At 49.4% G+C, this 15,021-nt stretch overlaps 3 protein-coding genes across 3 annotated transcripts; 1 reads left to right on the top strand and 2 right to left on the bottom strand.

Moving 5' to 3' along the window:
• Positions 1-7,247: 7,247 nt before the first annotated feature.
• FSUBG_639 (C6 zink-finger PRO1A) lies at positions 7,248-9,535 on the top strand (the record flags this gene model as incomplete). Its single annotated transcript, XM_036684582.1, has 4 exons — positions 7,248-7,721; positions 7,838-7,847; positions 7,904-7,990; positions 8,040-9,535. The coding sequence occupies 4 exons, from the start codon at positions 7,248-7,250 to the stop codon at positions 9,533-9,535; spliced, it is 2,067 nt and encodes a 688-aa protein (XP_036543656.1).
• Positions 9,536-10,716: 1,181 nt separating this feature from the next.
• On the bottom strand, positions 10,717-11,930 carry FSUBG_638 (uncharacterized protein; the record flags this gene model as incomplete). Its single annotated transcript, XM_036684571.1, has 2 exons — positions 10,717-11,761; positions 11,854-11,930. The coding sequence occupies 2 exons, from the start codon at positions 11,928-11,930 to the stop codon at positions 10,717-10,719; spliced, it is 1,122 nt and encodes a 373-aa protein (XP_036543655.1).
• A 1,331-nt stretch (positions 11,931-13,261) lies between these two features.
• FSUBG_637 (uncharacterized protein) lies at positions 13,262-13,678 on the bottom strand (the record flags this gene model as incomplete). The annotated part of the gene is made up of 1 exon (XM_036684560.1): positions 13,262-13,678. One exon carries the CDS (start codon positions 13,676-13,678, stop codon positions 13,262-13,264), a length of 417 nt encoding a protein of 138 aa, XP_036543654.1.
• Positions 13,679-15,021: the final 1,343 nt, after the last annotated feature.

Raw genomic sequence — 15,021 nt, 5'->3', positions numbered from 1 at the left:
TAGATTAGGTATCCTATGTAATAGTATTATCACTTTGAATCAGCAACTGTCCCAGAGACTCTTGTTCCCAGCCAACCTTAATATGAGACACTTAATGACTTTGAGACAGACAGATGTAGCAATGGGCCATTGGGAAGAGGACTTTGTGTAGGACTTTGTGTAGGTAGACAAGGTTTGCCGAGATGCATGAGGCAGACGTGTTTACTCGCTTTGCCGCAGAGAATGCTGCGAGATAGAGGGTCTGTGATATCATGAGTGTGAATGAACACGACGCTGGTGAGCACATTTCTGCGTGTATATTTCATTATTTTCCCGCATTATCAAAGTTCTCGAGTCGTACCCTGCATGAATCACATTTGGTGCTGCAGAATAACAAACGCACGCTAACTTAGTACGTACATATATATGTATGCACGTAGTGACTGTACCTAGGGCCTCATCCATGTTGATCAACAGCCTCCAGGACCCCAGGATCGAAAAGGCAAGGACAAGCAGAGTTGAGGACACGCACGCTTGTGCAGCCACACCAGGGGACGACGTTCGCTTCATCACGGCATAACAGACATAGCAAGGGAGGCTTCTGGGAGCATGTCCAATCAGTCTGTTGATCCAGGCTACGGGTTGCCGAATCTTGATAGCTTAGCCTGATGATCGTCCCGTGACGACGCACGAGACCGCGATAGTCCGCGATAGTACGGATAGCAGGGACTTGAATCGACTGGCACGTAGCGAATCACCTGCAGACCGCAACTGTCAAGTTGAGATGCTGCTTGAGATTGAGCCAGTCGATTGGCTTGGGTCGACAATTTTTGTTATTCATGAGATTGCATGTATTGTGCTGGTGACCAATTGCCGAGCGAGTCAAGAAGCCGAACTCCGGGAGGCACAGTAAGCATGCCAAGCGTTTGATAAGTCTTGAATGGGAGACATTGAATCGTAAGGGAGTCGATCTTGGCCAATGTCGATATTATCAAACGTAAATAATCAGACCAGAAATTTTTGCGATGATGTAGTTGAGTGGGATAGCGCTGCGCTGCCGATGGTAGGGTGGTATTTTTCCTTTGCAGTCCACGTTGCCAATCTTGATTATGGTGTCGTCTTGTGATGAAGACTAGAGGCCATCCACACAGAGTAGAGGGTCGACACACCGCTCCCCCACTTGCTTGACTGGCATCCGCCCACAGTCCACAGTCAGTCACCCCCCCCCAGCCCAGCAGGTGAGTGAGTCTGGGGTAAGGGTATTGTATGGGAAAGACACCAACAAGATAGCATACACTCGTATCTACGCAAGTCCAAAAGCCTAGATCTCGGTTTTCGGCTAACCCCCGAGGCACCACGTTTTTGACTCTCCCTTTGAGTTTCTTTTAGGATAGCCAATCTTGTATTGTTATGCTTTTGACTCATGGGGTAATGACAGCATGCTCCGGAAAGAAGCCTCATACTTGACCAAGAAGGATAGATGAAACAAATAGCCTCATTCAATAGAAGCTATGCTGTACTGTAATGTACAGTACAGTAGTGGTGTAATTAAACTGCGTCGGGCCGGTCTCTGAAGCCACACTTCGAGAAGACGTCTAAATGCTTGACCCATCTCATCAGAGGTCTGTCGGTTGAAATTGGACTATTTGCTCCGGTCGTAATCAGTAGGACTGGACGAAAGGAAGCGCCGTCCACGTCCACTAACGCAAGGTTCGGCCATACTTAGACATGTGCTTTCCAATATGAGGCAGGCACATTCTAGGATCTCGCCTCCTGAATGCTAGTCATGGAGTATCATGAACTCTCCACACCAAAAGCTTTGCGAATATCAGACCAAACGCGAGCCAGCCCAGCTTAGCCCAGCCCAGCTCAGGGATGCAAACCGTGGTCGGCGCATTAAAAATCATAGTCCGTGCATGCCCTGATCTTGCCTGTTGTGTTAATCCCGAACAACGTTTGACCTTGTTCGTTTCTGTCGGTCTGGAGTACAGGATTCAGCCTGACCCCAGTTTTTACTTGCTTGAAATGCAGATAGAGCCAGAAGGCTGGCTGGCTGGCTTGCACCATCCATGCCTGCCCGAACAAATAACCGGTGACACCCAAGACTGAGGAAAAGGCAAAGGTTACTATCCATCGTATCATGAATCGTCAAATCTTCCTCACATGGCCAGCACCGGAGGCCCTCCGAGTTCATAGCTCCCACTGAAGCCATGCCCAGAGTTGCTCTCCGACGCCATAGTTTCCACAACTACAGTCTTCACACCTGTGTTCAGTCTAGCGATGGTCCAGTTCACCGTATATATGGACTTCGATTCGTGAAGACCTGTGCCGGCCCGATAACGGGAGATCTGCTAACGACTAGGTGACCTGAACCTCCTTCTAGGGGGATTCTATTCACACGGGCACAGCATAAGGCAGTCTCCATGCTGGCTTAAATCCGTAACAAAAAGCGTGTCAAAAAGGCACAGACCACTTGGTCCGGTCCAGTGGACTTGAAGCGCCAAACGAAATGTGTCAGTTGGTGATGGCCGCGCTTTTGGTGGAGTAATTGAGAGGACGAGCATAATCTTACGCTCAGGCAGAGCCGCCTCCAGCTCCAGATGTTCTAAGTTAGCCAAATTGACCCGCGCGCTTGCTGACGAGCTGAGCTCTTTAGTTCTGGAAATAAAACACCCCCCCCCATCCAGCTCAGGTGGTGGTCTGTTAGTGAGGTCAAGAGGGTTGAAAGTCGCTGGTCTTTGGGTATCTCGGGTGGTCAAGGTGGGATCGCCAGGGTCCTCTCACGATGGATTCGCCTAGGTCGGCAGATGCTGCAAGTACTAGCAGTACCCGGGCTACGATACGCTAGACATGATACCACTTCATGTATGTCAAAGCTGCAGGTGCTCATGCTTCTCCATGAAGAGAAAAAAAAACATTTCCGACCTCGCCACAATTGTCAGCAGAGATGCCAGGGACTCTTCGCTGAGAGTGATATTCTATCCGCCGTGACTAGCTCACAGAACGAATCAAGCTAAAGTCGGGAAGTCATTGGCCGACTGTGACGAGCCAAATATTAATAGTCCCTTATTTTAGAACCAACAACTGAGGCGATGACGTCTTTAATCTTCCAGATGCGCCTGTTTCTCCTGACTCCTACCGATATGGTTGGTTCCAGTCATCTGCCCAACCTTCAGCGTTCAGTCTAGGGAAAAGACGGGACTCCATTAACGGACCGCGCGTGGGCCGGCGCACCGTCGAACTCAATTGTCGGGCAATATTGAATAGCGACTGGTTCACATACCAGGAGCAGGGGCGGTGTGAGATGCAGCTGAGAAGCGGAATGCTCGGTTCGAAGCGATAGACTATTCATAGATACTGCTGAACGCTGAAATGGAGTTGGCTTCTTGAAGCTCAATTGCACATCCAATGAGAGGTAGATATGTTATGATATAAAACAGCTTCAGGTACCTTGAAGTACTGCCTTGTGTCAGCAACCCACTCATAACTTTCATGGGAGCTTTTAGCTCCTGAAGAGCTAAGCCTGAAGAGGAATGACGACGACATCCTTGGCCCCAGGGCCATTGGATATTTCTCTCTATCAGCTAACTGCCAACATCAGTAAGGTATGTGATTTCAAGAGAACATCAGCCTGATTAATGCGGAGACCGAGGGCGAACACCAACGTGGAATGATTGGCCATCTCCTACATAGGTAGTCAGTACATAGTATGAGCTTGGTAGAATCTGCTGAGACATGTTACGCGTAGTGATTAAAATTAGCGATGAAACCGTTGTGGCTTTGGAGTCTTGCCATATAGTACGGAGTAGATGAGCACGCTCCGGAGCTGATCAGGGGTTACTGTTTTGGGGAATCCGGATGATGCTGACTACCCATATCTGAGATACTCTTTGAAGAAAGAGGAGACCAGTTCATGTGCATTTCGAGAGAGAGGTTCCGGATTTCAAATGGTAAAGACCAGTTCCGAAATCTTCTGTCAAAGCAAGGCTTGGGATATGCAATCAACTTCAGTAGCCAAAGACTAGATAGCTGTGCATAGTAAAAAGGAGTCTTTGATGCATGTCTGAAAAGCAACGCCAGCCAAAATATCTAACCACAACACCACTTCCAAGGCTCGTATGTATGGACGCACTGGGCGAGGATGTGTTCATGAGCTCCATGTCAATATCAGAACTAGGGGTTGCGCTTTTGGTTGTGTCCCCCGCAATATGAGCAGAAAAAGCAAACATAAACAACGAACATGGTGTTGTGAGTGGTAGATGGCCCCAATAGAGTTCAAATTTCCTGGCTCTCATCGCCTGGCAGTCGATAATCATGGAAACTGCGTCCTATTCGGGGTTAAATCTTGCGAGCTGACGTGGGGGTAGACCGGCGGGCCGGCATCTTAGCGAAGTTGTCAAAGCCTCGAGTCTCTTGAGCCCAGGGTTCTGAATCGCTTTGGAGAGTTGAATACGTATCGTGATCAACCAACGAGTGGGCCGTCCGTGATGACCGAGTTAGGATAACTCGTCGAAATGGCAGACAAATTTAGTCGTAATGATCGACCAACCTAGACAGGCATTGTCTCAGAGGGAAAGTATGCCATGATCACCTGAGGGTCCGTGAGCAGGCGGCTGGCTGCGGAGGATGCGAGCTGGTCTTACCCCTACCCGTTTGGCTACAGGGCACGTACCATGTTGGAGAGTCAATTGGTGAAGAAGTAAGAAGAGGGTTGAGTTGATATTGAAGCCAGAGTTTCCTCGTGGCTGGAGGACTCCTGATGAAGTCATGTCCAGGGAGGCTGTGAACTGCTTCGACTTTTCGAAGAAGCCGAGAAATCAATGCAACTTGTCTTGTCTAGAGCTCCTGGGCTCCAACGGTTGTGGACTGACCTGGGCCGTCAGTTTCCAGTCCCCAGAAGCAATGCACATATGCGCTAGCAATACACTGCAGTAGTGCGATGCAGATGGAAGAGGTTACAAGGTAATCGCGACATGGGAATACCATGCCAGTCAGCTTGGTATCGATGGAATAGGGGTGATTGAGGTTGATCAGGTGCGGACGTACCACTCAGAGTAGTGCTTCCGCCAGGCAGAAAAGGACAGCAGTGGTTGATGCTAGTGATAAACGGACGAGTTAGAAGTGCCCGCTATGGATGTTTCTGCATATATACTGCAGGAGGCAGAATGATGATGCAGCGCATAGCGGGCTGACGGTCTAGATCTCTCCAGCCGACATGAGGCTTTCTGTTAGAAAAGCCATCAAAGGGAGACAGGCATGATCCTGGCTGGTGTAGAAGAAATATAGGGGAGTTAATAAAAAGTCCAGATTTCGATTGAAGAAGCTTTTAATGTGAGTTGAAAAGATCTAGTAGGTAAGGTACGGATGCTAAGGAAAATCATTCGGGGGCGGATGTCAGTTGGGCTGCAAGGTCGGAGTAGCGTACCTGCCTAGGCCGGGCCTACTCGATCATTATGTGCACCTTCTGTCATCGGCCTTCGTGGAGGAAGCTGCCTTCTCAGATGGGCATTAAAAGCTGATCTGCATCGTGACTGATCTCTTTGAGGAAAGAAATTTGAGACAGATGCCGATATAGTGCAGAAGCAAGTTTCCTATTCAATTTATCCGCTGTCAACACCATTGTTTTTATCCAACCGACTCGCATTTTCCGTCACCACAACCTCTTGTTTGAGAATCCTACAGTGCCTTGCCCGCTGACGGAATTTTCTTCACTTGATGCCCAAAGTCGATCGTGGTGCACAGCCGAATAGTCTTGCGATCCCAATTGGGCCCTCAACAGTCAACACAGCCTGTCTGGGCTGATTCAAGCGAACTCTACCATCGCCATGATCATCACTCAAAACAGCATCGGTTGGTTGCGCGATAAAGTGTGGAAAAGCACTAGCAACGAATACCACTTAACGGGAATTTACAGCCACAGGGGACTTGAGGTGATATCATGCTACAGCAGCGTTGCAACGTCGTCCGTTGCAGACTTTGATTTTCTTTACTCCAAAGTTGGTTGATGCTTTGTCGTGTGACTTTCAGAGATAGATCAACGTTGTCGAACCATAATACATTGATGCTACTCCACTTGTCGCATACAATACGGGCATGGACATAACTCGTTATCATTGATTGGCCTCTAAAATTGAACAGAGATATCAAGCCCATCGAGATGTCTACTGGATCGAGGCCCTTCCTCGTAATCCTAGGCGCGGCATGTTCTACCTCACCATGATCTTGCTCCCGTACCCCAGGCAAATGCTAACATTTTTAGCACGACATTGTATGCACCACCTTAACGAAACCTGAGTCCTGAGCAGTCCAGACGGGAAATGTCCCACTTAGGCTGGGCTGCTTTGCCTGGATAGTGTACCCTGAAGTATCTCTGGCAGGGTCCTGAAGACGCTAAATCTATGGAGGGTGGATATCTAAATACGCCATGGCCATGTTCCCCCATCAAGACTTTGGTGGACACATCCGCCAAGGCTTAGAGTATCCTTTCTAGCCTTCACGTCTCGTTCATTATGGTTGTCCTAAGCTACTGAACTAGCCGACCTAGCCCCCAGCAGCTGGCCCTGGCATGACAGGGTCTGTAGGAGACCATCGATGGCATCGTCGAGCGGCCTGAAAAGATCCCTGGCGGGACCGAACGGCACATGGGTGTTGAAGGTTATGTACCAAGTGTACCAAAGCCCCTGTGGGCTCTCTCACCTTGACCATGAGGCCAACCTCATTGCTAGGCTATGATAACTGTGGGGAGATGGAGTCTACAGTCTGCAGAAGGGTTCCAGTGTTGAATCTCAAAACTCCTCCATTCCTTGACTCCCAAATAACACCTCTCCACCCACATACTGTAGCCCCTCCATTCTCCTCACCTTTCCCTCCCTTTCATCTTGCGATTTTCGAACCGTCGCCTGTTCTGGGCGACTAAGGAGCTTCGATCAACCGTTGGTGTGTTGGCGTCGATAGCTAGTCCAGTCTAACGTCCACCGCCACCACCCTCTAGTCTCCACATCTTCATGCTGAGTCGTCACGTCCAGCTTCCATAGACTGTGCTGTGCCTATACATACCGTACCATATTCGATCGGGCTACCTAGTTATCTATCTAAGTCTTTACCGCCGGCTTTGGGACAGTCGGCACAAAATATCTTTCTCCCAACTCCTGGCCGAGGCATGTTCATCCTCTTAGATGGCTATCGAAAGTTCATTTGCATTTTCGCAGTCTGAACGAAAGCTGGCTTGGTGCGACAACCATAGCATATCTCTCGAAAGCCGAAACAACATGATGCCACCATCACCTTTACCAATGGACTCTTTGTGGATGTCTTCAGCAGCAACAGCAAATCAATTACAGCCCGGCCAGATTTCACCGTTGAGCGCAGGATTGGACAACTCTTCTGCCCCTACGATGGTACATTCAGCTTCCTCGTCCTGCGCCGATTCTTGGAGCACGGACTATGTCGACCGAGACGATGTTGAGATGGACAATAATTGGGAGCAAGGCTCGGACGATATTCTTACCATCCCGAAGCTGGAGCCGGTTGAAGATGATCTCAACATGGACGATCTAAAAGCCGCCCCGCTGCCGGCAGCTTCAATGGACTCCACCAAGATAGATCCGAAACCGAAACGACCACGAGGAAGACCAAGGAAACACCCATTGACCACGGCAGTGAGCGCAAGTAAAGTGACCAAGGGTCGATCAAAGACTGGTTGTATTACTTGCCGAAAGCGCAAGAAGAAATGTGATGAAGCGGTAAGTGATTTCATGAAGGCGTTAGACCTGTCACAGAACAAGGGGGGTTTATCCTCCCTGCCTTGTCTGGTGCATTTTAGTTCTTGACCTGTGGGCAGAAGGCTAATATTAAGTAGAAACCTCGATGTACGATCCAAATCATTCACCTGATATATGTAAAGATTCTAATCATTTGTTTCTAGGCATGAACTGCGAGAAGAACGCTGTGGTATGCGAGGGCTACCACGAAAAACAGATATGGAAGAGTGGCAAGGAAAGGGCTGAAGAGGGTACGTTTCCTTTGATAAAATACCGACACATCTCTAATTATCGCACCAGAGCGTTTACGCCAGGAGGCCCTTCCAATTATTACTATACAACCAATCTTCCATGGTGTCGAGACTGTCGAGGATAAAGTCTTTTGGAAACATTATATTACACATCTGAGCAATGTCTTAACAGTTGAAGGAGAGGCTAGAAATGCCTTCAAAGACATCATCCTTCACCTCGCCAATGAACACCAAGGCCTCATGCACTCTATTCTGGCGGTCAGCAGCAAGCATATTGACTGGGATACACCGTATGGTGCCAAGTTATTGGCCGACCATCCTCAGTCCAATCGTGAGGCGTTGCAACAGCGCGCCGACTATCACCACGACGAGTCCATGAAGCGACTGTATGAGGATATGGGACGCCCATTGGACAAAGACGATCCTGAGTACAAGACCATTCTCTCTGCGAGATATGGACAAATGCTCTGCTTGCTTCTTCAGACGAGAGCCGATGGAAACCCTCGAGGTGAACATCGTGTGCACCTCCAAGCTTACCAGACTCTGATTCAACACTCACCCCCCGAAGACCCGGCTTTATATACTTTCATAACCGAGTTCTTCCAGTACCATATCTTTGCCGATGACTTGTTCTGGCACCCTGAGAACATGACAGCCAGACTGTCGTCTGAAGATTGGGAGCCTGTAGCACCGATCCAGCCTCCCCGTTTGATAGGTGTTGGGGATGGCCTCTTCCAGTATCTATCTCAGATCACGACTATTCGAAACACGATCCGAGCCAATATTGCTGCTGGTGTTGACCCAGTGGTGGACTATACCAGCTTGTATCAGGCTGCTGAGATTGACGCAGCCATTCGCGAGTGGACACCAAACTGGCCATGGGGTGATAGCCGCGACCGAGTCGGACTGCTCTACAAGCAGATGATGTGGGTGTATCTTTTCCGGACGATCTACCCACCTTCAGTATCCTCAATGCGCCGTTCGACGTTCAGCACCTTGCCCATCTCGGCCTCAACTACTGTCGCTCCTCCACCACCACCGCCCAGACGAGCTTCAATGATGGCCACAGTATCAAGGGGTAACGGTGTTGCTGGCGCTACTGATGTTCACATGGCCAGTAGCTGTCCGACATCTCGCAACCCTTCGAGGACAAATTCCATGCATGAACAAGACTCGTTAACATGCCAAGAGAGGGCATCCTCACCCCCACCTTCCAGAAGGCCAGCATATCACGACCGACGCATTACGCTCGCCGTTGAAGAGTCTCTCACTATTTTGGAGTCATTCAAGCCTTCTGATCCCTCCCAAACTCTACTGCTTATTCCCTGCCTAGTTATTGGCACTGCCTGCTTTGAGCCACCCCAGCAGGAACGGATACGCACTGCAGTAAGGGCCGTTCGCGGATATACTGGCCTACGGAACTGCGAGCGTGTCATGGAACTTCTAGAAAAGGTTTGGGCATGCATGGATCAGGGTGACTGGGTGTCTGTATGGGACTGGCAAGGCGTTGCCCGACGAATGCGTCTTGATTTCTCCTGCGCATGAACTTATCCGACAGCATGCGAATAACCATTCGCCATATTCAAATTTGCGTCACCATATAACACTGGGGTTCTCCAGATCTTTACCCCATGGTACAGCTTTTCATTTATGCATATAATGTTTGCAGAGCCAAGTTTATGACAGTATACCAGTCTGTTATTATTGTTGCTTTCCTTCTTGCAGCTCCGAGGTCTCTGAGAATTCATTAGCGCCCGAAACGGCAGCTTGCGCATCTATCTGAGACGGGAGCTGGAAAAGATGAGGCCTGTTGTTTCAGCATCCAAGCCTAGATCATCATCTTGTCAATTTATCACCGAGGTATTACGACGCAAGGAGTCACGGGCCTGGTATTGTTCACAGTCTGGTTTCCTTTTCCCTCAAGTATGCCTTCACGGATGCCCGTGACTGTCTCATTGAACACTTTGGATGGCATTTGTCTGGGAGGAGAGTTGCGATTAGCCCGGTCCAAGGTTAGGTTCACCTATTTTATGGGACTGGCGTTTATCTCTGGCCAGATGCACTTACAGAATGAGCGATGATTTTTGAGGCAGAGAGTGATGAAAGCCATGGCCGATGCCAATTTTTCTCGCTGTCTTAGTTTCATGATATTTGCCAAATGAAGTGCACGGAGCATGGTCACACAGTTTGAGGCGAATAGATAGCGGCGTCATATTTACAGAGACCAGGTACAACGGGCATGCTGATAATACAGCATGCTTTGGCTTTGAGCACAATAACATCAAGCAACGTGCCAGGATCTAAACTGACCTCGGCAACGTTCGAAGACCATTCAACGTCTGATCAATCCCCGATTGCATCGTGACATATTTGCGGAAGAAAAGAAAAAGAAAAAAACTCTGTACATAGGTACTAAAGTCAATGGCTGAAAAGGATGTGTTTGTACAGCGTAAAAGGCCATTATTACAAACTGCCCTTGAGCTCATTTCAAGATGGGAGGCCCCAACGAGATATCGACATGTGAACGAAACTGGCGGAACAGCGATGCGTGCACATATAATCTAAAACATAGAAACTCCTTCCGAGGACAAGCACAGCATGAGAAATACGACCATATCCGTCAAGCTCGTCGTGCCTGGCATCGCCCTTCAACCCAGCCACGGAGTCATCAACACCCTTGCAGATGAAGGCTCAACTGGGGTTTCTTTTCTGATGTAACAACGGCTCTAATCACCACGCTTCTCGCCTTCAAAGTAGAACTTGCCCAAAGGCTCATCACCCCGTCCAGGGCCTACAAGACCCGAAGCAGGCGCCCTTGTCTCACCTCTGTCCAACCTCTGGACAATACGCTCCGCCGCCTCCTGAGCAGCAGCAGCAGTTTGTGATTGAGGCTGCGACACAGAGACAGGGCCTAGGAAGGTTGTGTCAACAAAGGAGTCGTTCTCTGGTGCTTGGCCTGGATTTGGATCAGTCGCGACACCGTCCATCATACGAGCCTCCCGGCGCTCCTGTAGGGCAGACACACTTACAGGCGTGTCGCCACCCATATGAGTGTCACGCTCCCGCCGGGCGTCGCTCAGACCGGAATTGGTTCTTTCAAGACCCCAAGCTTGGGGTGCCGCTCGACGATGATAAATGGGCCCGGATACGGTACTGCCAGCACCCTCACCAAACCCAACAAGAGAGGCAGAGCCGTCATCGCTCATGCGATCGTCATAACCAGCCACAGAACGAGCATTGGCACCATCGAGATCCTCGTCCATAGCGTCGGGATAGCCACCCATGCTTGCGACTGACTCGGCTTCACGGTAGTTGGTATCGGTGCTAAACATGTCTTCATCATGTTCGCCAGCATTTGTGCGCGTATCATCACCATCGCCAACATGGCTCTCAGTTGCGCTGGCCGTTCCAACAGTGCTCATCTTGGTCACAGCGACAGGCTGGCCATTGCTGTCGAAATATGCAGGTGTCAGGCGCTGCGTAGCAGGGTAGTTGGGCGGAAACCCAGTTGTAGAGGTTGGAGTGGTCTGAGGTGAGGGAGATGATGCTCCTTGGGCGTTCGCTTGAGGAGGTGCCCGAAGGGTTGACACTCGCTCGAGACCAGCAAGTCGGGAAATTCGGTCGGCACGTTCAGCCTCGAGGCTTTGGGTGGAAGGGTTATGTTGGTGTCCGCGACTGAGAGGACCCTGTGGGAAGTGGCCGCGATGGCCATCTTTGATAGCAGTGGTAGATAGGGCGGAAAGCGAGGTAGTGGTGCTCGTAGGAGTGCCTCTGAGACGGGCAACGATGTCAGTGAATAAGTTTCAGGGGGCAGAGGCATCACATCAAATGATAGGCAATGCTAGGAGCGAGGAAGAACACACGGCATCTCAGAGGGGGTCTCTGGTCTAGAGGTGGGAGGTGGGAGGTTGATGAAGGTCGGGTGCTGCGTCTGCGCCATGATGACGATAGTTCGTTTCGTTCGTTTGAGAGGATGTCCGATTGAAACGCAATGGGTATTGTCTTTTGCACAGGAGCTTCGAGTCGGGTGTTCGCAGAAGTGGACGTGGATGCGATGATATGAGGCGACGTCAGGTATTGAAGATTTCGCCGTCAACGGCGCTCAGGAAGTTGGGCGCCTGTTGATGTCAGGCGGAGGATACGATGAAGACGATCGCGTGACACTATCTTTGGTGAAGGCTTGATTCCGCTGGATTATCGGTGATTGTTGTAAGAAAGAGAAAAGGGCGTGGGGAATTGAGAGTGGGAAAAAGTGTATTCTCGCAAGTTCAGCTTCGTTGTGTTGGTTGGGTTGGGCTGAGCAAGACGGGAGGAATGAATGCAAGACATGCATTGCGACTTCCCACGTCCAGTTAAGTTAAGGAAGTTAGCACAGCCTATAAGGCACGGTGCGCCGTGAACCTACTGAAAGCCCCCCTACATAACAGGCACAACAGGCGCTGGAACCGGGCGATTGGAGAGCTGTACTCAGAGGAATGAGGGGGAGGGGTCAAGTGATTGGGCGGACAAAGGGTGGGTTATGACGTCGATTGTAGATGCCGTGATTGGTCAGGAAGCATCGGTACCTTCGACTCGGGAATTAGGTACTAGTGAAATGCCAATTCTCTGGCCCCAGGACCCTCGATGATACCTAATAAACAATAAAATCAATGAAGACGGACGGTAAATACTGCCCGACGTTGAACATGTATTCGTGGCTTGCTTCTCGACCTATAAGGATATGTTTATTCTGGCCCCACAATCACGTTTATGTAGAGGTAGTAGGTTAATATGGCTATTGCATCAGCCCATGTCAATCCCCCAGCTAACCAACGGTTGGCTCTAAGACGAATAGTGGACGGGGGAGCTGAGGTTTCATTCCGGCGACAGCAGATCAAAAAAAAAAAAAAGTCGAGAAAATTGTTCTTTTTATTTTGACCCAATTACTGATATCGACAGTATTTCCTACTCCAATGCAATGCTCTTCCAGATCCGAATGCGGATCCTGATAGTTTTTCTCCCATATGCTTCTTCGTTCCTTTCGCAATCTCGCATCGTTCCCCCCGAAACAAATGAGGCTTATCTGAGCGCCACAAACATACGCGTCCGTCTCCCAAATTAAGGCCAGAGAAAAATCGTGCATCCCCGTTGCCATTGACATTCCGTATAGCGCCACAATCATGTGAAATGAAATAAATAAACCCCGTTCAACCAAAAAACGCTTGCCGAGAAGAACCATTGCAAAAGCTGAAATGTGCAATGATCTCTAAGGACGATGGATGGCAGATACTCTTATAGCAGGGCCATTCCGAGAGATGTGATGCCGAGTACCAACGACAGAACAACAACACCAGGAGTCATGGGCGAAGGAGAACCAGCGTTGATATCAGGGACCGTGGTCTTGGGAGCAGGAGGGTCCCAGGTAATCGTAGGTCCATCAGCCGTGGTTTGAGAAGCAGCCGACTTCTCCTTTGTGGCAGACTTGGTATCGGACTTGCCGGTCTTTGACTCCTTCTTGTCATCATTGCCCGTAGCAGTTGCAGAAGCCTCTTCTGTCGCGTCCGTTGTCTTGGAGTCGTCGGCAGTCGCGGAGGCCTTGTCGTCGGTAGCCTTGGCCTTTTCGACGGCAGTGGTAGACTCTTCGTCTTTGGCCGCAATGACGCCGGTGAGGAGGATGGCGATGGGGAGGACGTGCTTGGAGAAACGCATGATGTCGAGTTATTAAGTGTTGAAGATGGATTGTTGAGTCGATCGATCAGTGGAGGAATCTGGGATATACCAAGACAGCGGTCGAATATAGAAGAATATAGAAGAAGTGGTATAGATTCCAACTGTCAGAGAAGACAAGCGAGAGACTTTGGACTGAGTTGGTCAGTAACGAAAGTGAATAGCATCCAAGAAGGAATTACTTAAAAGGTAAGGATGAAGAAAGAGAAGCAGAAGCAAGCGGAAGTGGAAGTGGAAATGGAGGCATGGAAGAAAACAGGGGAAACATGGGCGGGCTTCTGTTAAGCCTCCGTTTTTCGACGCTAGAGCATGACTTGGGCACCTAAATTTGGAAACAAGGGTCCGCTAGTGCCAATGGATGTCCACTGTGATCCTGGGGTACACTACATTTGCATTATTCCACTGAAATGTCTTACATAGGGACTGAATGTCTAGGGAGGATCGATCAATCATGAGTGGCGAGAGTGTTGATGTTTGGCCTGGTTATTATTTACTCTTTGCCCGGTAACGTTACTGGAGTCTGATGGCATGTGCTGCTCACTCTGCCCTGACTGGTACCTAACGTTAGTATCAACAGCAGGAGAGCTGACGGACTACCTAGGTACTATACCTTATACAGGAGATTGGGCAAGCCAGCACCTAAACACAGACAGATGAGTACACTTCGAAGCTACCTATTCAATACAATAATACTGAATTATCAAGATCTGTAGTCTAGTAGTACAACGTGCTTGAGTGTCTTCAACTGTCGGCGATATTACAGGCGACATTCTTCAACACAGCCTAGACCTCGTATTCAATATGCACGCGTTGGCCCCATTATTACACGACACCGATTGCCTGAAGGGCGGATCATGGCAACCATTCAACAGCTGACGTACAGAGTACACAGCCCCAACAACGACACTTGACGTGCTGGCATGGCAATCCTTTTAACAGAGAAAACTGTGGTTCGACGATATATGTATGATAAATACCAAATGCAACTGACCACCAAATTGCTTTCCCAAACCATGTGAAACTCCCCCAGCAACGATGGAGCCATGCAGCTCGTCAAGCCACTAATAGCGGATATTAGCGCCATTTACTCCGTAGTTCCGGTAGTTACTTCTCCTTGATGTTTGGTGATAGTTACTCCGACGCTCTGCTTATACCTATAAAGGACGTATTCCACATTCAACCTGTTATTTCTGTCTACTGCCCTCAGTAATCAATGGCCGTTCTCATTATGCATATCCCTTTCATATAGGTAGTATCCTCCGTCATCTCGATTTCGTCCCTTAGTTATAACCCCAAGTTTTCATTATCCTCTCATCAGATGCCCT

Source organism: Fusarium subglutinans, assembly GCF_013396075.1.
Source record: "Fusarium subglutinans strain NRRL 66333 chromosome Unknown NRRL66333_c0000003, whole genome shotgun sequence".
In the NCBI taxonomy this organism is placed as follows: Eukaryota; Fungi; Ascomycota; class Sordariomycetes; order Hypocreales; family Nectriaceae; genus Fusarium; species Fusarium subglutinans.
This window is presented reverse-complemented; position numbering and strand designations above follow the sequence as displayed.